Raw genomic sequence first — 22,108 nt, forward strand, 5'->3', positions numbered from 1 at the left:
ATCACAAACCAATTAACCATTTGCAATCTTTATTGAGAACTCATGCACTCTTTAACGTTAATTGCGTTATTTTGTTCGACATCTAGTTGCGTTTGGAACACCCTGTTCCACACGAACGTCATCAACGGATGAATGAATGCTTGCGCAAATAAATTCGGGAAAAGATAAACATAATCAATTTCTTAAATCTTATCAAATTCTATTAAATCCGTTCAAAACATCTTTAACCAATAGATATGAAAATATCAAAAATAATGTTTGATTTTCAACAAAAAAATCTTCTTTCCGAATTAAGTTTTGGAGTATATTTTAGTTTGAAGGCAACTTCTAAGCAGAAAGGTTAAACATGGGAAAGTTCGGGCTTATTTTAGCCATATTGGCGTTAGCAAATTTGACTGCTTTAATGGCAGCAAAAATGGATTGGTGGGAAGATGCTTCTTTCTATCACATTTATCCACGATCTTTTAAGGATAGTAATGGTGACGGATATGGAGATATTAATGGTACGACTACATAACACAAAAATTATTTTAAAATCATTTTGAAAAATTGATTATTTTTCTATATTAATTCAGGTATTACGGAGAAACTGGAATACCTTAAAGAAATTGGAGTAACTGCCACTTGGTTGTCTCCTGTATTTAAGTCTCCAATGGTTGACATGGGTTATGACATTTCCGATTTTTACGATATTGATCCGTTATTCGGTACAATGGCTGACTTTGACAGGTTGATCAAGAAAGCAAAGAAACTTGGCATCAAAATCATTTTGGACTTTGTCCCAAATCACTCCAGTGAGGAATGTGAATGGTTTAAGAAATCTGTTAATCGGGAAGATGGTTTCGATGATTTCTATGTTTGGGCTGATGGTAAAGATGATCCGAAAAATCCAGGAAAGAAACTTCCACCATCTAATTGGGTAATCAGATTTCATGATATGTAAATTTCATATAATTAATATTTTTGTGTCTCTTTTTAGGAAAGTGTTTTTGATGGTTCGATGTGGACATGGAATGACAAACGTGAACAGTTCTATTTACATCAATTCTATCCTCAACAACCGGATTTCAATTTGAGAAATCCTCAAGTTCACAAAGTTCTTCTGGATGTTTTGAAATTCTGGCTGGATCGTGGTGTACACGGCTTCCGCATCGACGCTGTCCCACATATGTATGAAAAAGTCAACGATGACGGAACTTATCCCGATGAACCTGTCAAGGAAGATGATCCGACTAAATTGAAAAATATTTATACCAGAGATCAATATGAAACTGTAGAGATATTATATGAGTGGAGAGAATTCTTGGACGCTTACCGAAAGGAACATGGTGGTGATACCAGAATATTGCTGGCTGAAGCTTTTTCGCCAATAAATGTTCTTGATCAATATTTTGGTAATGGTACACATTTCGGTGTTCATTTACCATTTAATTTCAATATTAAGGATATGCCAACACCATCTGATGCTAAGGTCTTGCAAACAACAGTTGACAAATGGATGGCAGTTATGTGGAAAAATCACAAAATGGCTAACTGGGTGGTGAGTTTGTTTTGACAGAAATTTAACGAAGATTGAATTCACAAGAAATTCGAATGTTATTCTAGGCAAGCACACACGATGGTGCAAGAGTTACCTATCGATTGGGACAAGAGAAAAAAGACTTGATACAAATTTTGATTTCAGCATTGCCAGGTGCTTCTGTTAACTATTACGTAAGTTTTTGTTTCTGAACGCAGTCATTTTTTTTTACTCAAAAGTGCTTATGTCTGTTTACTCTTATAGGGAGAAGAAATCGGAATGAGTAATATTGGTGACGATTGCTCAGAATGTCCTGAATTTCGTTTCTATGGACGATCACCATTCCAATGGAATGATGGCATCTCAGCTGGATTTTCAAAGTCCAATTCGACCTGGATGCCAGTTGCTGATGATTATAAAACTGTCAATGTCAAAGTAGAACGAGGCATACCACGGAGTTCATTGAATATTTACAAAGGTATTCAGAGGCTTAGGAGAACTCCTGCTTTTAAGGCATTCAAGGATGCTGGAGGATTTCTGTATGGTGCTCTTAATCAACAAGTGTTTTTGATTGTGAGGTGAGTTTTTGTTGCATTTTTTGTAGTGGTTAAGTTTAAGGTGAAATTCGGTTGTAACGAAACCACTTTAATGGAGTTGTTCGAATGAATTTAAAGATTCTAAACTAATTTGATTTATTGATGGCAGATCCACACCACGTGAAGAATACCGTATTTTGTTAAACATGGGCAATCAAACAGAAAATGTAAAGGCAGTTAGAGAAACTCCCGATGTTAAAAATTACATTTACGAATATGTCTTGGCAACAGAATATTCACCACGCAATATAGGGTAAATATCTGATGTTTTTAATTATTTGTAAAAACTCAATTTTAATGAATTGTTCGTTTAATTTTTTTTTCAGAGATAAAGTTGATGCAAGAGAAATTACTTTAATGCCAAATGAGGGAGTTGTTTTAAAGAAAAAGTTTTTCTAAATTATTGATTTTAAATGTTTTTAAATGATTAATAAACATTTTAAATATTAAATCGATGTTTCCTTAATTTGATTTGCTTTTTGTTTGATACAAAATAATTTTATTTCATAACAGTTTCTTTTCTGAATAAATGTTAAGCTTGACATTTAATTTGACAGCAGGAAGTGTAAATTCACCTTAATTGAAAATATTTACTGTGTACTCACTCTGGTCGAGTAATTTGACGTTAAACCATGTTATCTCTCTTTCTTTTTCTTTTGGAAGTTGAGAGAGATAAAGGAATACAATTCTGAAACGTCAGATCTTCTACCATATGACAACAAAATGCGAATCTGTTTTGTTTGTTTAAAGTTATATTTTTAAATAAATGTGTTAATTCTATTTATGTACATTTGATTTGGGGTTGAAAAAGAAAACGTATAAGTTTTTCTTTCATAAAAGTATTATTAAATAGATATTATTAATTATAATTTGCGATTAATCTATGATTCACAATGATTACAAACTAGTTTAACAAAGACTATATTCTAAATTTGAATCTTTTCATTTTTTGCAATTATTCCATTCTTGTTTTTTTTAATTTAAACTTACCAAATGTATTATTTTTAATTTAAATAAAGAATAAAATTTCATGTATAAGTGCATTTCATCACATAAATAATTTTGAAAAAAATAAAAACAATTTTCGAATTCAATTCGATTTCGGATGTCAATAAAAATATAAAAATAAAATTAAAAAAATTATAACAAGAAAGGTCAATTTACTTGATGAACCATTTTTGTATCTTTTTCTTTTACTTAAAAAAAGGCAGTAACATGGAAGACAATCGAGCTTCATTTGATATTAGCCACAAGAATTCCCTTGCCCCATTTAAAATCAGTCTTGGGTGAATTCCTCTACGTATGTGGCAGGGAAGATTCCGACATTGTTCCGTAGTGCCCCTAACCACCAGCCATCTTCTTGCTTAACATGCACTTCGATGATATCGCCAGGATTCAGTTCGAGTTCATCGTACAGTTTTGGTGTGTAGCTATAAAGAGCCTTGCATCGACTTATCACCACCGAATGACAGTTATTTACTTCATCTTCTGTGTCATTGGTGGCAGAAACGGTGGCAGACGTATCATCTGTGGGTGCTGATTGTCCATGTCCATTGGTCAGAGGAACTGCCACTCCATTAATGGGTTTTGATTTAACTTCATCCTCATGATCGTCGCCATCTTGAGAACTGAACTCATCAAAATCTGAGTCAGGTTGATTTGATCCACCATCGGCAATGCCTCGATCGAAGAACGAACTATCCAGAACTGTTGTCGGGATGGTGTTGGCCTTCTCGCCAACACAGATTTGGTTGGATCCATTGTTGCTTATAGTTTCGAGATTACTTTGACTTCGCTGGAAATGTTTGACTAAAATGTCATTCTTCACATCGGAGCAACTGCCATTCTCTTCGTTTACTGCATCGTATTCATTGTCACGACTGTCAGGACTGTTGACTTTATCGTTGTTCTTCAGCCATAGGGGAACTTTAAGAATGCTCTGTTGGAGGCCTGTTCGATCACGGGTAATCTGAAATAAAAGAAAAATATCCAACTTAGTACCTTTACTGTCATTTTAAAACAGAGCATTTTAAAAAATCAATGCGATTTGATGTAACCAGACCCCAAGTAAAGTTTTGACGTCAAATAATTTTCTTACCTGTATGTGTTGGGCTAGTGGATGTGAGTTCCTTGGTTTGTGATCCAATTCCAGCAATGCTGAATGAAGCTTAAAACGTGCTCCCTCTAGATATGTCAACATTGATCGAATCTGTCAAAATATCAACATTTAAAATAAATCATAGTTAATTACAATAAGGCTCAATTTTGAAGTTTGTCTCTAGCTAATTAACTGCAATGGCTGCGTTCAATCTCAGGCAGATAGGGTATCCGGATACCTTTTTGTTATTGTTTTACGTGTAAAATAACAGTTGAGATGTCAAAAAAAGAATGCAAAAGGTATCCAAGAATTTCTGGAGTATGTAGGTATTTAACAGAAGAGCTGATTCAATATATGATTGAATTTAAATGAGGCCGTTGTTTTATAACAATTTTGACCTCGAAATCTAAATGTTTGTCGGCTTTTTGTGAACCGCTTACACTTGTACGCTATCTGAATTAAGGTTTTTTAACTCGTTCAATAAGATATCTAAAAATCCACGTATCCAGGATAGCATATCCTCGAGATTGAACGCAGCCAATATTTTATGATAAACAGTTTAAACGTCAAGTAAACGTCATTATGACAATCAAATAATGAATAAACTTGTAACAAACTTACATGATACAATTTGTCTGTGATATTTTGATTATCCGAATTATTTAACGAATCTGAAATAACTTTTAATCCATTCCTAGATCTACGCTCCCTTTCCAAATCGGTTTTGACAAGTTGCAATAATTTTATCAACGCATGCTTCCTTCTCTCTCTATTCATAGCCAATGTGGTATGTTCACAATAGAAATCAGGCAATAGCTGTTCACTTGGACCTTCAGCAATTCGTCTGATGTTTTTTATCACACTTAAATCTTTTTGGACATTACACGATTCTACTGTGGGTGTTAGTCGCTGAACAAGTCCATCCAAAATCGGATTCATATTTGCCGTTAGTCTGAGATAATTTGTTACGAACATTTTCATGCTTGCCAATCGTTGAGTTTCGACATTTTGCAAAAGTGAAGATCCTCGCAACACTGACATCTCCCAATCGACACGGGCACGTTCAGCACGAACACAAAGTGTATAATACTCAACGTCAGCACGTTTGACAGCTTCTTCGGCTTTGCGACGTTTATTGTCTAATTTAGCGCAGTCTTTTTCGGCAGATTTGATTTCTTTTTCGGCAGCTACTTTATTTGGACCCTGATGCAACAGTGCAATGGACGGTGATTTTTGTATTCGAACATCGAGCATTCCATCTTGGAGTTTTTCGTTTTCACGAGCAGCTGTGTGAGAGGTTTTTTTACCTTTAGCCTCGCTTATTCTCCATTCGGCAAGCACGCGAGAACTCTTATCAACATTGTTTTCAACCTAAGAAAATAAAAGATGAAATGTTAATTTCAAAAATCTTTGGATGTATATTTTTGAAAGTCTCACTGATTTTCTTGTTTTGTGATGATTTTCGATGAGAGTTTTTAATGGCTTGACCAGTTCGTCTACTAATGAACTTGATAATTGTCTGTGAATTTCGCTGCGGCTCTCCATTTCGTTAGCAACACCACGCCAGGCATCAGCAATGCTGCCGGGTAACTCACGACAGGCTTTGTTGAGTTTTGTGGCCATTTTCGAAAGTGATTTCGAATATAATTGCTCAGATTCGACTCTATATAAAAAGAAAAGAAAACAAAATATTTTTAGAATTTTCAAGACCTTGTTTAGGTGGGTTGAAGAGGCAGTTGCAATCCATATTATGACAGTTGAAAAACGGTGGATAGTCCTCTTAAACGTCAAATTACCTTTCTTGAAGTATGAGTATAAGTTCCTTTCCAAAGTCACCACCTTGTTTGATGTATCGGCGCAACTCTTCAAATCCATTCTGACCCTGTAAGGAAACAAAATTAAAAAGATCAGGAAAGTCTTCAAGACAAAAAAATCGTTTAAAATAAAACATCAATACAAAAATTTAAAAACAATAACTCTGACATCACACACACGACAAAACAACCCTTTCTCATCTCACCTCCCATTTCTCTTTGAGTCTTGATTTCTTCGAAAATGGCGAAATCTCTCCATGATGCTGGGTAGCTGTCACCGAAGAGTCCAAATCATCATTATCCGTCCCGATAATAGTCGATGCATTAAGAGCACTAAGTTGAGGCAAAAACAATGAAGATGCCGCAATAGAGTCTGAATCATGAGTTCTTTCCAACGATTCCGCTCTCCCACCTCGAATTGGTGATACCTTTGAGTCTGCCGAAAAATTATGACCCACCCTTTGTGTTGCTGCCTGTTTCTGAACAACTTCCTTGAACTTACAACTTTCTTCTCCGATCCAATGCTTCAGACCACTCCAAGCATTATTGATCTTCTCTTTGTTCTGATTGAAACTGATCAAGCGAGAGTTTTTATTCTTCATCAGCGTAATCCTCCTTTCACTGGGCTTTAGATTGTCCCGATGAGTACAATACTCAAAGTCGATTTCTTTGTTGAATTCTTCAGATTCGTTAATTTGCCGGGTGATTTCGTTAAGTTCATCGATGGAAATGAAGAGATTTTGTGCGGTCAACGATTGACAGCTGACTGATTTCATGTCGAAATTTTCTATAGAACTATCACAGGCTATGCTATCTTTGCTGCCATGATTGTTGATGCTTATGTTACTGGCGAAATTGGTGCTTCTTCGATTTTTCTTCAAAGCAACATTTATGGAATCAGCACTCTGGTAGTGATGAGCAGGTGCCAAAATAGCTTTTTCCGGATTGAGTGGAGTATTCGGCTCACTCTTGCTCAGAACTGGCCTGGCATTTTCCTTATCCTCCTCATTAGACTCATCCAATTGTTTCGCAAGTTTCTTATTTATTTCTAACGATGGAGCTTTCCGAAGAAACACTTTGATTTCGGATCTATGAAGGCTTTGTACGGATTTCGAATGGCTCTTCTTCAGGGGCTTCCTGGTCTTGGGTGTTTCGTAATAATTCTCCATGACATCGTTTAGATCTGCCGTCGAAACGGTGGTGTCATTGGCTTCTGGCGATGATTCTTTGCCAGTTGTGATTGGTGACCTTTCTTGAAATTCAAATTTTATATCTGGCAATGCCGAAATGCTATCCACCGCATCAACAAACACCTCATTCTCACTGCCCGAAGAGCCTGGATGTGGATCGTTGATTGGTAGAGTTTTGTATCGGCCATTCATGTCTTCCAAACGATCTGCATTGATCGTTGTCGTCGATATAAGAACTGGTTCACCAATTTCCAAACGATGATCTTCAGAATTCAAACCAGTCATATTATAGCTGCCCGAAATAACTTTAGCTGGGGATACTCCTGATCGGCCGGGGGATTGCCGCTTGATGATTTTGTTGCTGAGTGTTGAGTAGCGCTTCGTGATCTTGTTGAAGAGGCCACTGCTGCTGCCATCTGGATTGGTTTTGTACTTTCCGCCCGATCGTAATTTGTTCATGATGAAAATAATGATAATGGGTCAAGAGGATGCGAGACAACAACTGTGGAACGTAAGTGGAACATGTTTGTGAAATTCAAAAAGGGAAACAAAGTAAAAGTGGAAGCTAAACTTGTGTTATTGATTCCTCTATGTGAGAATGTTCTTGGTTTTGTAGCAACACCAAATAAAAGCATTTTCTTCAGCAGATTGCGAAAAAGTCAAAGAAGGTGAAGTAAGAATAAGTCTCAAGAAGTTTTTAAAATATCAAATTTCAAATGTAAGCTCAGCTTTTGGATGGATGGTGAGTGCGGACAAACATTCAAATGGTAAGAGTTTATTAGCAGTCTTTGTGGTTTTTAATAATCTCTTTGCTTTACTTTAGTGTAATGCTTCATGTTAACTAACCCTAAACTGACAGCTGTCATACTGATTTTTTGTTCAGTGTTGGCAACGCTTAACTAAACAAATAGAAGCAAATGTCAAAAGCCCTTTCCCGTTTAAATTTAATTTGTATTTCTAATTCAATCAAAAATAAAAGCGAACTTTATAAATCATAATCTGTACATTTGTTTCCAAGCCTTTGTCATTTTAAATACTTTTCCATCCAACTTTAACCGATGACCCATAAAAGTGACAGACAAAAATGTAAATGCTAAAATCCGAAAACACTAAAACATTGAAATGGAAAGTGCCGATGTCGAACTACACCGTATGGATATGCAGATTATGTTTTGAATGTACAAATCGAAATTGATTTTTCCTGAAAGAATATTTGAAATTCAAACTAACCTACCACAATAAATCAATTCAATTTAATTCAAACAACATGCCTCTAGCATTTTCATTAGAAAAAAAATAAGCAAAACAAACTTTTAAAACCATCATGCTTCAGTAATCACTACTCTGTGTCCACACTTCAACTCACCTACATTTGTATCTAGCCACCCACCTGACAGCAGTTCGAAAAACAAAAGCAAAACTGACAGCTGCCAGTAGGCAGGCAAAGTAGGTAGGTTAGGTTTGTATTCCTAGACCCGAAACAAAATACCACGAAATCCGATTATAATTCACTCCCACTTCTTAGCTTCTTCAGGTGGTTGTAAAATAGTAGAAAATATGTGTAGACTTCGACAACTAAACAATACAGAATGGTCAACACAAAGTGTTGACGTTTGCTTAATTTGTCATCAGCTGTGGCCGCCAGACCTTTAAGCCTCTTACGACGATAGTGATGATGCATTTGAGGGGTTGTTATTCTACTATACGAGTTAGATGTAGGTAAGTGGCCTTATTGAAGGAGATTTTGCTTAAGTAAAAGAAAACAAAACGAAAAATTGAGTAAAAACAAATCGTAAAGTTAAATAAATAAAAATATACGACAGAAGAGTAGAAAAAAAATGGGCAATGATTGAACGTACGAAATGTCAAAAAATTCAAAATTGTAAGATTTTTAAGATTTGGTATGATGTAGTTTTTGACATATGTCATTTAAAATTCTAACTATGTTTTCAAATGTTATAATTAGTTTTTCAATTGGATTCATTTTAAGGTTTAAATTAACTTATGATTAACTATGTGATTGAGCTAGGTCCCTAGCTAGATGTCTCCAGTTTCGCGCTCCAAGTTGGGTAAAGTCACCTTCCATTTGTGCGTGCTACCTGATCCGCGGTCTTCCTCTACTCCGCTGTCCTGTGGGTGTGGATTCGAAGACTTTCCGGGCCAGAGCATTGGTTTCCATGCGCTCTACGTGACCCAGCCATCTTAGTCGTTGGACTTTTGCTCTTCTGGCTAAGTCTACGTCGCTGTACAGCCCGTACAGCTCGTCGTTCCATCTTCTCCTCCACTCCTCTTCGATGCATACGGGACCGTAGATCACACGAAGAACTTTTCTTTCGAACCGACCCAAGGTGTTTTCATCCGCTTTTGGCATAGTCCATGCTTCTGCACCGTAACGGGAATGATAAGGGTCTTATATAGCGACACTTTGGTCCCTCGAGAGAGGACTTTACCACTCAATTGCTTTCTAAGCCCAAAGAAACAGCGGTTAGCAAGAGTTATTCTGCGTTTGATCTCAGCGCTGGTGTGGTTTTCTGCGTTTACAGCGGAGCCTAGGTAGACTATCTCAAGGTTACGTCTGTCGATGGTGACGTTTTGAATAAGACGTCGGTGTTGTATGTCCTTTCTTGACGACACTTGACGATACTTTGTTTTGACCTCATTAACCGTTAAACCCATTTTTGCCACCTCTGCCTCAATACTCACAAAAGCCCCATTGACATCACGCTGAGTTCTTCCGATTATGTCAATGTCATCAGCATATGCTAGTAATTGGACAGACTTTTGAAAGATAGTGCCTCTAGCGTTGACGTGTGAGCTCTGCCCTTTTCTTTCAAGCACGATGGTCATCCTGCACAAAAGAACGAGTTTGGCAGGGATGCCAAAACTAGACATGGCTCTATACAGCTCGTCCCTGTAGATGCTGTAATATGCGGCCTAAAAATCAATGAAAAGATGGTTTGTGTCGATTTGGTTTTCTTGGGTTTTTTCCAGAATCTGCCGTAATGTGAATATTTGATCAACTGTGGACTTTCCTGGTCTAAAACCACACTGATAGGGACATATCAGGCTGTTGACGATGGGCTTTAGACGTTCACATATTATGGCAGAGAAGATTTTATAGGCGATGTTAAGTAGACTGATTCCTCTATAGTTGGTGTAGTTTAGAGGGTTTCCTTTTTTCAGGATCGGGCAAACAATACTGAGATTCATGAGATTCATGGGGCATGCTTTCTTCTGACCATATCTTACAGATAAGTTGGTGCCTGCTCCTAACGAACTTATCTCCAGGTGCTTTAAGGAGCTGGGCATTCAAGCCATCCGCTTCAGCGGCTTTATTAGACTTCAGCTTAGATATGTTAATCTTTTCTTCGTCTAAGTCGGGAGGACGGTTCTTTCGAACTTCATTTCTGCTTTTAAACCTCTCAACATCTTCGACCACACGCTTCTCATGTCCTCTCTTTTTCCTTCTGAGAAGTCGGTGTTCCTCTCGCCTCTTCTGCTAATAGAGCTCATGAGCAGCTCTCGTCCTTTTATGCAGCGCCGCTTTGCGTGCCTGTGGTTTGGCTGCATTTTCCTGCCGACATTCCTCATCAAACCAGGGGTTCCTTGTTGGTGCATTCTCTGATTGCATCTTGGCAATGTTGCCACTGGTTTTCGATACTTTGTGTTGGCGGCAGAGAGCTTCGAGAGAGGTTAGTTGTTACTCAGTCGGAAAAGGATTTGGCGATCTCTGGCGATTGTAGCCGTTCGATGTTGTTCCTTCTCCCAGCATCTCCTCGGAAAGATCGTACATCCATGATGCTGGAAGCGTGTCTGGCGTCGATTGCAATATGGTCAATCTGGTTGACGGTAGATTGATTTGGAGAAGTCATAGTTCCTTTGTTTATGTTGAGGTGTGGAAAACGCGTACGGGCTACCATGACGTTTCGCCTCGCAGCAAAATCTAGGAACCTGAATTCATTGTCAGAAGTGTTGTCGTGCACGATTATTCCACCAAAGATGTCTTCCCTTCCTAGCTTGGCATTTAAATCGCCCAGGACTAGTTTGATATCGTAGCTAGGACACTGCTCATACTCGTATGTGTTGTCTAAGAGCTCGAAGAACATATCTTTGGTGTTGTCGTCTTTCTCCTCTGCGGGGGCGTGCGTACATACCAGACTAATGTTTCCGAATTCAGCCTTGATGAGTATGGTCATGAGGTGTTCATTGATGCACCTATAGAAACCAATGACGAAGCCGCATCCAAATAAGCGCTGTTGGTTTTCGTGGTAGCAGTCACCATAGTAAATATCGCAGTTTTTCGTTCTCTTTTTGCCCGGCCCATCCCATCGTATTTCCTGGATGGCGGTGATGTCTGCTTTATATTGGTCTAGGGCCTCCGCTAATTCTTCGGCCGCAAGTGGTCTGTTAAGAGACCTAACATTCCACGTGCATATCTGAAGTTCTTTGTTCTTAATTCGTTATCAACAGTAAATCCGTCCGAATCTGAGGCTTGTTGATGGTTCGCAACTTGAAGCTTTTACGTGGCCAGGAAGTCACCTCGACGCACAACCCCCAACCTGGAGGGCCAGATCCATAGTATAACTCCAAGGAAGGGGAGCCGGATAAACCGCTCCTTATAGACCTATGCTTCGAATAAGTCGAAGAAGCCCTATAAGGTGTTCACTAAGTAGTTCAACCTTACTGGATTCACCGTTGATTCCATCTCGGGAAGTCCTCCGCTGTCGTCTGGATAAGGAGAGGTGCCTTAGTGGAAACATCTCTCCCCCTCTCTCGTTTACTGCCCCCAACAACTTTCCACTGGGGTTGGAACCCAATCTCCAGTTGAGTTACTAGCCACGCGATGTTCACCACGGGGAGGTGAGAGCAGGAGTTGATAGACAGAGGTGGGTTTTGAGAAAAACATGTGGACGCTTGTGTCCTCTTGCATGCACAGGTCTACCATTTGAACTAAACAAACAACCCTTCCTTGCGGTAAAATTTGCCAACTTCAAGAATAAAATCCCCAGTGATTTTTTGCGCCACTGGCGTTGCTTTTATGATACTCCAGATTTTCAAATGCTCTTTGTTAAGCGAGGAACCGGAATTCACTATGGCTACTGGCGTGACGAACTCAAGAACGAGGAATACTTGCTCATAGTTCGTAACGACGTTTCCAAGGAATGCGTCTTCGAATCCGTAACCACAAATATACTCGACGCTTTCCCTTACTTCCTGGAGAAAGACTTTCCGGTTACTTCGTTCAAACCCAAGGGTTTAGGAGATACGAAAAAGGTGATAAGTTCATTTGTGAAGGAGAATAAGTTTGAAAAAGAAGATAGACAGCGATGCCAACATCAAGAAGATCCTCACTGCTTTGGACAGTTCAGGCGAGTCCTCAAAGAAAGGAGCCAAAGAGATAGTCATAGAGAAATTGCAGCTCATCATAAAAGCTTCAGTGATCGCTCTGGATGAGTGTGATTTTGGTACGAATCTGGACCTACACGAAATCGTTTAGAATCTTCCCGCCACAATATATAGCGATTCTGAATTGACTTTTGTCCAGCAGAACCAATAGTCATAACCTCAGTATTTTGGATTGAATTTGTTGTGAATAAAGAAGAAAATGTTTTAAATAAAATGAATTTTTATTGTAACAATTTTGTTTGTTGTTGATTCTACAATATATTTTCTAGACAATTAGCTTAGTGAATTGTTCAGACCGGTTGAAGTGAAGTTAAGAAGTATAAGATCAATTTGTTAGAATTAATTGTATTTTCACAAATAAATTTGAGAAGAACAAAACTCACAATTTTTTTCAATACAAAATTTGACAGTCGGTGTTAAACAAATTTAAATGTCAAATAAAAACATGTAAATGTTCGTTGTGAACGACTTTCGGGTTTTCGAAAACATTTTGCCGAAAACTCAGTTTTGGGTTTGGTGTGAAAAGACTGTAACAAATTTTATGAGTAGTATACTGGTTTGAATGTATTGATATTTTTGACAGTTCCAAGTCAAAAATCCAATAGGCAACTGTCATATCATTTTTATTTTCCATCGAATTCCATAGGTTTTTGAAAAAAAGAGAGTTCTTTAATTCAGAGTGCTAAAAAACTAGCGTTAAAAAAGTTGCTCTTCTTACATTTTCAATTACCAAAGCTAAAAGAACAAGGTGTTACTTAACACGTCAAGTCATTCATTTTATTTAATTTGTTGTGTTCGTTCTGTAGCCTTGAAAATATAGAACGTGAGCTTTATTGACACTGCAAAATGTAAGTTTGCTAGGTCTTATCAAAACAAAATATTGCACTAAATCACACATTGTTTAAAAAGAATAATGGAGCATCTACCTGCTTTGAGTACAATATCTGAGAATCTTTTAAAGCAAAACATAAAACAATAGACTTAATGATGTGTGGAAATTTCACCATTATTCTCTGTCGTAACAATTTTCAATTACTCTACAAAAACAAAACTAAAACTCCTACCAATTTGTATTCGAAAAACCACATAACATACGGTGACTTATATGAACTCATTTTATTAAACTATGTTAACCCTTAAGGTGAAGAGTGTTAATTTCTGCACACATTGCGCTCTTCAAAAATAGAAAAAAGTGCAAATGCCCATAAAACAGCGCTAAAAAAATCTCACACGACGAGACGAAACGCATATCAAACCCATAGGACACAACCAGATCACACTACAGCAACTCCAGGGCTGCCATGTCTTGAAATAGCCCAATAGTAGCCCAATTCAAAAATATTTCTTGCCCAACGTTTAAATTGATTTAGTACTTTAAGACCAAATTTTGCAAAACAAAAATCAATGAAGATTAGATTTGGGCTATTAATAGCTTAAAATTATCATTGGACTGTCATATTGTAAATTGTTGTCGGACATTTTAGAAAAATGTAGCCCAATTTCCAATAAATAGCCCAATCTGGCAAGCCTGACTGTCACCACCATCGTCACCAAAACCGAGCTACAATCTGTGTCGTGAAAAATGAAATTGTTTCCCTCGTGCGGTTTTGGTTTGACGTTTAGAGATCTGGTTCTTTTGCATCGTCGCGTCGCTCTGCGTTCGAGTCGTGATTCGTGAACTAAAAATATCTTTTAGATACACACAATTATTATACCACCAATAGATTAGATGTGATTTTCCCATCAAATTGTTATTGTTTTTATATTTTACGTGACGTTCGTTGTCGTCGGTCGGGACGGACGGAGTGACGGACGTTTGCTTGCTCTCCGTGTGGTGTGTGATCGATGCACTTGATCACTGAAAAGTGAAAAAAAAGAAAAAACAGAAAACATAGATGACAATCTTTAAGCCGACCGCAGCGCGGTGGTGTGGCGCTGCAGTACTTAACTTCAACGGATCTCTGCATTCGTTCAAGCAGTTAGTGTCTTTAAGATTTTGTGTACATTACCGAGTGAGGAATGACTGGGGGTCTGTTATTATAGTCGGTGGCTCGGTGGTGCATTTTGCCTGCCTACTCGACTCCTTGCTTGCGTGTGGCTTGATATTATTACATTATTCAATCGTAATGATCTTGCTTCTAATTTTGACATCTGGGGGCTATTTTTATGCAATTCATTTGATTTGTATGTTTGTTGATGTGGTGCATTTTTGTCTTTTTGTGTTGCACGAGAAAATCGTGCAGACAATTTTCAAGGACTGATTAAGAAGACCTAGCTGTGTGTTCGAGTTATATGACAGATGAAATTAATGTTATTTTCTTTCTAATATGGTCGGATTTTCGTAAATTTTATATTTCATTAATGAATTGGACTAAATCAGCAACTGAGTGTTGAATGCAACACTCTTTGAAACCACAATGGTGGGAAACGATATCTTTGACACTTTTAAGAGCTTAGAACAAGAACTACCAATGAAACATGTTATTCGCATGTTGTAAAAAAAATATTACTACATATTTTGCAGTTGAACTCACATGTCACACCACAATCTGTCACTTGTCACATTTGACCCGTTAAATTTTGAGCATTGGTGAAGAAAGAATGAAAAAATAATATGGCTGGTTGGTGGGATATTTTTCTTTTGATACAGAAAATTTTTAATAAATCTCTAGGTGAGCCAAAGATGACGAGAAGAGTGCAACAAAACTGGACACAAGTTAAAATCTTTTGATATTTTAAGATATAGGGTCATTAATTTCGTGCTTTCAAGTAATGGTACTGTCATGCACTCCTGTCAAACTCATCTGTCATTTAAAGTGTCATAATTATAGTTTTAGGTGTCCCATTTCCGATTGACCGTTATAACAAAATGGTTATGGTCGTCATAATTAACTTAGTAAGATAAAAAGGCAATGGATAAAATTGTGAAGATAAATTAAAAAGAGTAGAAGCGTTCCTGAAGATATCGGACTCAGATCTTTGCTTCATCGACTGTAGAATATTGGCACAAGATTTGGAAAATAATCATTAACACCTCTTTAATAAATAAAATGACAATTGAACTTATTTTGCGATGTTCAAATGGTAGATATGTGCATTCAAGAGGACACAAGCATCAGCACGTTTTTCTCAAAAACCCATCTCTGTCTACTCACCTCCCCGTGGTGAACTTTGGGTGCCTAGTAGCGTCTACAGTTTCAGCTAGGTTGAACTACTTAGTGAACACCTTATAGGGCTTCTTCGACTTATTCGGAGCCCAAGCCTATAAGGAGCGGGTTTATCCGGCTCCCCATCCTTGGAGTTATACTTAGGATCTGGCCCTCCAGGTTGGGAGTTGTGCCGGGGGTGACTTCCTGGCCACGTAAAAGCGTCATAGTTGCGAAGCACCAACAAGCCTCGGATGCGGATGGATTTACTGTTGATAACCAACGGAAACGAATTAAGGACAACGAACTTCGGATATGCAGGTGGAATGTTAGGTCCCATAACAGACCACGTGCGGCCGAAGAATTAGGCCCTAGACCGCTATAAAGCAGACATAACCGCCATCCAGGAAATACAATGTGATGGGCCGGACAAAAAGAGGATGAAAAACTGCGGTATTTACTATGGTGACTGCTACCACGAAAACCAACAGCGCTTATTTGGATGCGACTTCGTCATTGGAGCTAGATTGAGGCAGTAAGTCTAGAGCTTTACATATATAAACCTCATCATCCACAAAGGAACTTGGACTTCTCCAGATCAATCTACCGTCAACCAGATTGACCATATTGCGATCAACGCCAGACACGCTTCTAGCATCATGGATGTACGAACTTTTCGGGGAGCTAACATCGACTCGGACCACAACCTCGTTGTTGCCAAGGTAGCACTTCGGATTTCCAGACCCAAGGCAAAACAGAGAGATGCTGGGAGAAGGTATAACGTCGAGCGGCTACAATCGCAATGGATCGCCAAATCGTTTTCCAATTTAGTTACAAGTAACCTCTCTCGAAGTACTCTGCCGCCAACACAATGTATCGAAAACAAGTAGCAACATTGCCAAGATGCAATCAGAGAAGCAGCCTGTGATTTGCTGGGTTTCAAGCAGCACCCACAAGGAACCCCTGCAGGGCCCTGGTTTGAAGAGGAAGGTCAGCAGGCAAATTCAGCCAAACAACAGGCACGCAAAGCGGCGTTGCATGAAAGGACTAGAGTTGCTCATGAGCTCTATGAGAAGAAGAGGGGAGTGGAACGCCGACTTCTCAGAAGGAAAAGGAGAGGGTATGAGAAGCGTGCTGTCGAAGATGTTGAGAGGTTTAAAAGCAGGAATGAAGTTCGAAAGTTCACAGGTACATAAAACTAGAACCGATGGCTGCAAAGACGAAAGTGGAAACATCATAGTGAAACTGCAGTCAATGCTAAGGATATGGAAGGACCACTTCTGCAGACTGTATAAAGGCGACGACGAACTGAATTTCGCTGTCAGGCAGGATGATTTATTCGACATAGACGACGAAAGCCAATAATCCTGTCCTCCCGACTTAGACGAAGCGAAGATTGCCGTATCTAAGCTGAAGTGTAATAAAACCGCTGGAGCGGATGGCTTGAATGCGGAGCTCTTTAAAGCAGCTGGAGATAATTTGGTTAGGAGCATGCACCAACTTATCTGTAAGATATGGTCGGAAGAAAGCATGCCCGATGAATGGAACCTCAGTATTGTTTGCCAAATCCCTAAAAAAGGAGACCCTCTTAACTGCACCAACTAAAGAGGAATCAGTCTACTTAACATCGCCTATTAAATCTTCTCTGCGGTAATATTTGAGCATCTAAGGCCCATAGTCAGCAACCTGATAGGTCGTTATCAGTGTGGTTTTAGACCAGGAAAGTCCACAGTTGATCAAATATTCACATTACGGCAGATCCTGGAAAAAACCCAAGAACACCAAATCGACACCCAACATCTTTTCATCAAGGCCGCATATGACAGCATCTACAGGGACGTGCTGTATAGAGCCATGTCTAGTTTTGGCATCCCTGCCAAACTCGTCCGTTTGTGCGGGATGACCATGGAGAATTCACGCTGCGCCATGAAGGTTGGAAACAACTTAACAAAACCTTTCTATGTCAAAAAAGGTTTTAGACAAGGTGATGCGCTGTCATGTGATTTTTAGAGGCACTATCTTTCAAAAGTCTGTCCAATTACTAGCATATGCTGATGACATTGACATAATCGGAAGAACTCAGCGTGATGTCAATGGGGCTTTTGTGAGTATTGAGGCAGAGGCGGCAAAAATGGGTTTAACGGTTAATGAGGGCAATACAAAGTACATGCTGTCGTCAAGAAAGGACATACAACACCGGCGACTTGGTCAAAACGTCACCATCGACAGACGTAACTTTTAGTTAGTCAAGGACTTCGTCTACCAAGGCTCCGCTATAAACGCAGAAAACAACACCAGCAAACGCAGAATAACTATTGCTAACCGCTGTTTCTTTTGACTAAGAAAGCAATTGAGTGGTAAAGTCTTCTTTCGAGGGACCAAAGTGTTGCTATAAAAGACCCTTATCATCCCCTCCCTGCTTTACGGTGCAAAAGCATGGACTATGACAAAACCGGATGAAAGCACCTTGGGTCGCTTCGAGAGAAAAGTTTTATGTGTGATCTACGGTCCCTTAGGCATCGAAGGGGAGTGGAGAAGAAGATGGAACGACGAGCTTTTCGGGCTGTACAGTGACGTAGACTTAGCCAGAAGGGTAAAAGTCCAACGACTAAGATGGCTGGGTCAAGTAGAGCGCATTGAATCCAATGCTCCAGCCCGGAAAGTCTTCGAATCCACACCCACATCAGGACAGCGCAGAAGTGGAGGACCACTGATCGCACCACCTGATCAGTGGTCCAGTGGAAGGTGACCTCATCCAACTTGGTGCGCGAAACTGGAGACATCTAACTTGGGACCGAGCTAGATGGAGAAGTTTGTTGCGTGAGGCCCTAGTTTACACAGGACTGTAGCGCCACCTTAAGTAAGTAAAGTAAACTTATTTTGCAAACAAAAACTGTGACTGTAAAATGCTCATTATTTCTTATGAGTATAAGAAATGTCAATAAGTTGGAGCATTCATAGTAATTGTGTAATTTCGCATGTCAAGTGTCAAAAGGTGGGGGCTTCATAAGTGACATTTGGTATATTCGATAATTTTATGTGTCTTCATTTCAGCACTCAGTTTCGACTTATTTTTTTGGCATTAACTACGTAAAAGTACAATAGAAGAAGTTTAAGAACCAAAATGCAAACAAAAATTACAAACACATTTAATAACGCATAACCTCTTCTGAAGCCATCAAGGCCAAAAAGTCAATCACATCGCATTATTTTAACAATAAACGTGATCTGTTAGTTAGAGAAAGCAAATAAAAAAAATTCCGACGTGTCAATAAAACGCCATTAAAAATTGAGTAATGTCATTAAATAAATTACGCGTCAGTTTACCACAATAATTATTACTTCAAAAATGTTGAATGTTTCAAACACCAGCACAACAAACGTTCAATTTCATTGTTTTTGAAATTGAGAGTAATTCCGTGTCTCGTATTACTCTTGTCAAAAACTATGCCACCGAAAAACAAAACAACAACAAAACGATTAAATTTAATTAATTGCCGCCATCAGAATGTCTCGTCCCACTTTTTCAACGTAAGCGTCACCAACGTCACTCAATTTTTCAACTTGCAATATCATTTCGTTCGCATTCACATCATCATCGATTAGTCCGATATTGCTTAATGAAGTGGATAGTATTTCACATCAGTCTTTCTGACAGATATAACGCCATCGGGTGGTTGAAAAAAAAAACTCAAAACAAATAAAACGGCTAATGCTGGCTGAATTCAATCCGGGGAAACCTGACTAGATAGTAAACTTTGGTCTTCTATGGAGACTTCCATTTGGTTTGTGCTAGTTTTGTTTATAGCTGTGTAAATAAATAATCGACGAATACGCTGGGTTGAAATCCAATTACAGATGACCACAAATGTTACGTAAGTCATCATCACCTGTAGGTGCAGGTGCAAGTGGGGTAGTTCAATAGGGGATAAGAGGGAAAAGGGGGTAAAGCTAGTGGAGTTCTCAGATGAAAACAACATCGAATCGTTTGTTTACTTAGTTTTATTTTCTAATGGAACTTGTACCTTAATGGTTAACATGGAAAAAAATAATCAACTAACTCGCTAAACAGTTTTGAAAGTTACTATAATTGCTTGACATTCGATTTATTAAAGGTATACAATTTCTGACACATTAGCATTATCACGAGAAGGAAACTTATATGAGATAGATATAATGTAGGTACAATATGCGATCATCGGTTTGTTTTTTTTTAACTGTCATTATATCATTTTTATAGAAGGTTGAACTTTAATATTTTGTTGTTTGTAGTTTTGAACTTGACGTTTGTTGTTAAATTATTTCAAATTTGACTGAATAAAGTCTATTGAAGGGCGTAAATAATAACTTAAAATAATTTGGTTTCTTTCAATAAGATTTGACAGATCTTAATGGTTGTTGTATACTTTTTGACAGTTGAAAATGTCTAACTGTGTTTTTTTTCATTAAGACTTGAAAATGTATCATGAATGCCAGAACAACGTTTCATTCTGGACATTCATTTTGGAACAAAAGTAATGAACGTCATGTTTCTTTTAATGGACTTGTCAAAGGGCATAGTTGCCATACATGGAGCAAAGACAGTCCAGTTCTCAATCCATTAACAAATTCATTACCACCATTAAATCTTTTACAATTATCGTCCTTATTTTTTGTTTTAAAAAACTCTATTTCGAGCCCTTCCGTATCGTAAGCGACGTTTTCAATAGAAAACTTATAACACATATAGCCTTGAGGGCTATTGTCATTTCTTAACTTAAGCATAATTAATAATTTGCAATACTGACCAAGTTGTTTCAAAGACCAGCAGTTTGATTTTGATTTGTCGTTTACGATAAAATTTATTTTGGAGCTTACAATAAATTTTGCGAAAATTGTGTGCGAAAACTTTTAGTTCTGTTCTGTGATAGATGATATTATTCTAAACATTACGTCACATTACGTACGCCATCATCCCGATCCGATTTAGTCTCACGTTTGTTTGGTTTCTGCCTACGATTTGAAGTTTATTTAGTGTGTCAAAGTATAGAAATGACATTTGCCGCCATTAGATAAAAGAGTAGCACATTTGGACGAAAAAAAAGAGGCTGGGATGCGACCAGAACTGATAACTTCCCATCCCGTCTGTCGATTTGTCTTGCTTAAAAGTTTGTCTATATGTACTCGTATCAATTTTTACCAAATTTGGGTACTATTTTTTATGAAAAACGGACTGTTCGATTTTTATATAAAAATTACTGAATATCGAAAACAATATTTTCTGTGAAATCAAACAAGTTTGAAGCCAATATTTTTAATTTTTGAAAAGCTATTTGAGTCGAAAATCAATTTTTACCAATTTTTAGTATTGTTTTTTTTTAGGGTTTTTATTTTTTCTAATAAAAATGTCAATTCTATTATGTCAAATTTTTGAAAAGATATTTGAGTCGAAAATCATTTTTTACCAACTTTTGTTAATTTTTTTTCGGGTTTTAATTTTTTGTACAAAAACTGTCAATTCGATTTTTTCAAAATTGTGCCGAATGTTGACAACAATATTTTTTGAAAGATAAAAGTAAATTAAACCCAATAGCTCAAATTTTTAAAAAGATATTTGAGTCGAAAATCAATTTTTACCAACTTTTATTTTTTTTAGGCTTTTATTTCTTGTAAAAAAAACTGTCAATTCGATTTTTCTCAAAGCTTTATCAGATGTCAAAATTATTATTCTTCGTTACACAAAATTGTTTTGGAGATGAAATCATATTAAAGTCGTAAAATTTTGGAGGTAACACATTTTTTTTTTCAGTTTTTTTGATTTAAAAAAAAACGGGTTATTAGATTTTTTCAAAAAAATACTTCTTTGATATCACGTTACAATATATTTTATAGAATTTAATTCAAGTCTCTAGCGTTTTTGGTTCGTAAGATATTTAGGGTTAAACAAAATTTTCACCTTTTGTTCAAACTGCTATGGTAGAAAAACCACCTACGCAATTTTTTTGAGATCCCTTTCTCCATCTTTGTGCCTTATTATCTGTATAACAAATTTTATTTGAAATCGATATCTCCTCTGGTTCTTGAGGTATGGACGACGAAAAAAACGTCGCGAACGTACGGACGTACGGACGTACCATCGTACGTACACACGCACGCACAGACATCTTCTAAAAATCTTTAATTTCGACTCTAGGGGCCTTGAAACGTCGAGTAATGTCAAAATTTTCAATTTGACAAATCGGACCCATTACAATAACTTCCTATGGGAAGTTTATAATTTGGTTTCTTTCAATAAGATTTGACAGATCTTAATGGTTGTTGTGTCCTTTTTGACACATGATTGCCAGAACAACGTTTCAT

At 37.7% G+C, this 22,108-nt stretch overlaps 2 protein-coding genes across 9 annotated transcripts in view; one reads left to right on the top strand and one right to left on the bottom strand.

The window, feature by feature from the left end:
• Nucleotides 1-306: 306 nt before the first annotated feature.
• On the top strand, nucleotides 307-2,566 carry LOC129946384 (maltase A2-like). Its single transcript, XM_056056541.1, has 7 exons — nucleotides 307-503; nucleotides 576-919; nucleotides 980-1,540; nucleotides 1,606-1,713; nucleotides 1,784-2,097; nucleotides 2,225-2,368; nucleotides 2,442-2,566. Exons 1-7 carry the CDS (start codon nucleotides 347-349, stop codon nucleotides 2,512-2,514), a joined length of 1,701 nt encoding a protein of 566 aa, XP_055912516.1. The 5' UTR covers nucleotides 307-346; the 3' UTR covers nucleotides 2,515-2,566.
• A 283-nt stretch (nucleotides 2,567-2,849) lies between these two features.
• Nucleotides 2,850-22,108, bottom strand: part of LOC129944028 (SH3 and F-BAR domain-containing protein DDB_G0274695) — a 121,742-nt gene continuing 102,483 nt past the window's right edge. For 4 of the 8 annotated variants that reach the window (XM_056053181.1, XM_056053184.1, XM_056053183.1 and 1 more), the window contains 5 exons: nucleotides 6,010-6,095; nucleotides 5,651-5,876; nucleotides 4,835-5,584; nucleotides 4,214-4,324; nucleotides 2,850-4,084 (listed from right to left, as the gene is read on the bottom strand). In XM_056053181.1, the coding sequence (XP_055909156.1) occupies nucleotides 3,392-4,084; nucleotides 4,214-4,324; nucleotides 4,835-5,584; nucleotides 5,651-5,876; nucleotides 6,010-6,095 (1,866 nt within the window). In that variant the 3' untranslated portion in view covers nucleotides 2,850-3,391. Of the gene's footprint in view, nucleotides 4,085-4,213; nucleotides 4,325-4,834; nucleotides 5,585-5,650; nucleotides 5,877-6,009; nucleotides 6,096-6,233; nucleotides 7,720-8,583; nucleotides 8,965-22,108 lie in introns of all 8 variants that reach the window. The other 4 variants (XM_056053180.1, XM_056053177.1, XM_056053179.1 and 1 more) reach the window with 3 other exon arrangements.

This window comes from Eupeodes corollae, chromosome 2, assembly GCF_945859685.1.
Source record: "Eupeodes corollae chromosome 2, idEupCoro1.1, whole genome shotgun sequence".
NCBI classification, from domain to species: Eukaryota; Metazoa; Arthropoda; class Insecta; order Diptera; family Syrphidae; genus Eupeodes; species Eupeodes corollae.

Bases quoted from the DNA above. Each gene is read 5' to 3' on its own strand.
- LOC129946384 (XM_056056541.1), top strand. From the start codon at position 347: ATGGGAAAGTTCGGGCTTATTTTAGCCATATTGGCGTTAGCAAATTTG. The intron at 504-575 runs GTACGACTACAT...ATATTAATTCAG, and splicing joins CGGATATGGAGATATTAATG to GTATTACGGAGAAACTGGAA. The intron at 1,541-1,605 runs GTGAGTTTGTTT...ATGTTATTCTAG, and splicing joins ACAAAATGGCTAACTGGGTG to GCAAGCACACACGATGGTGC.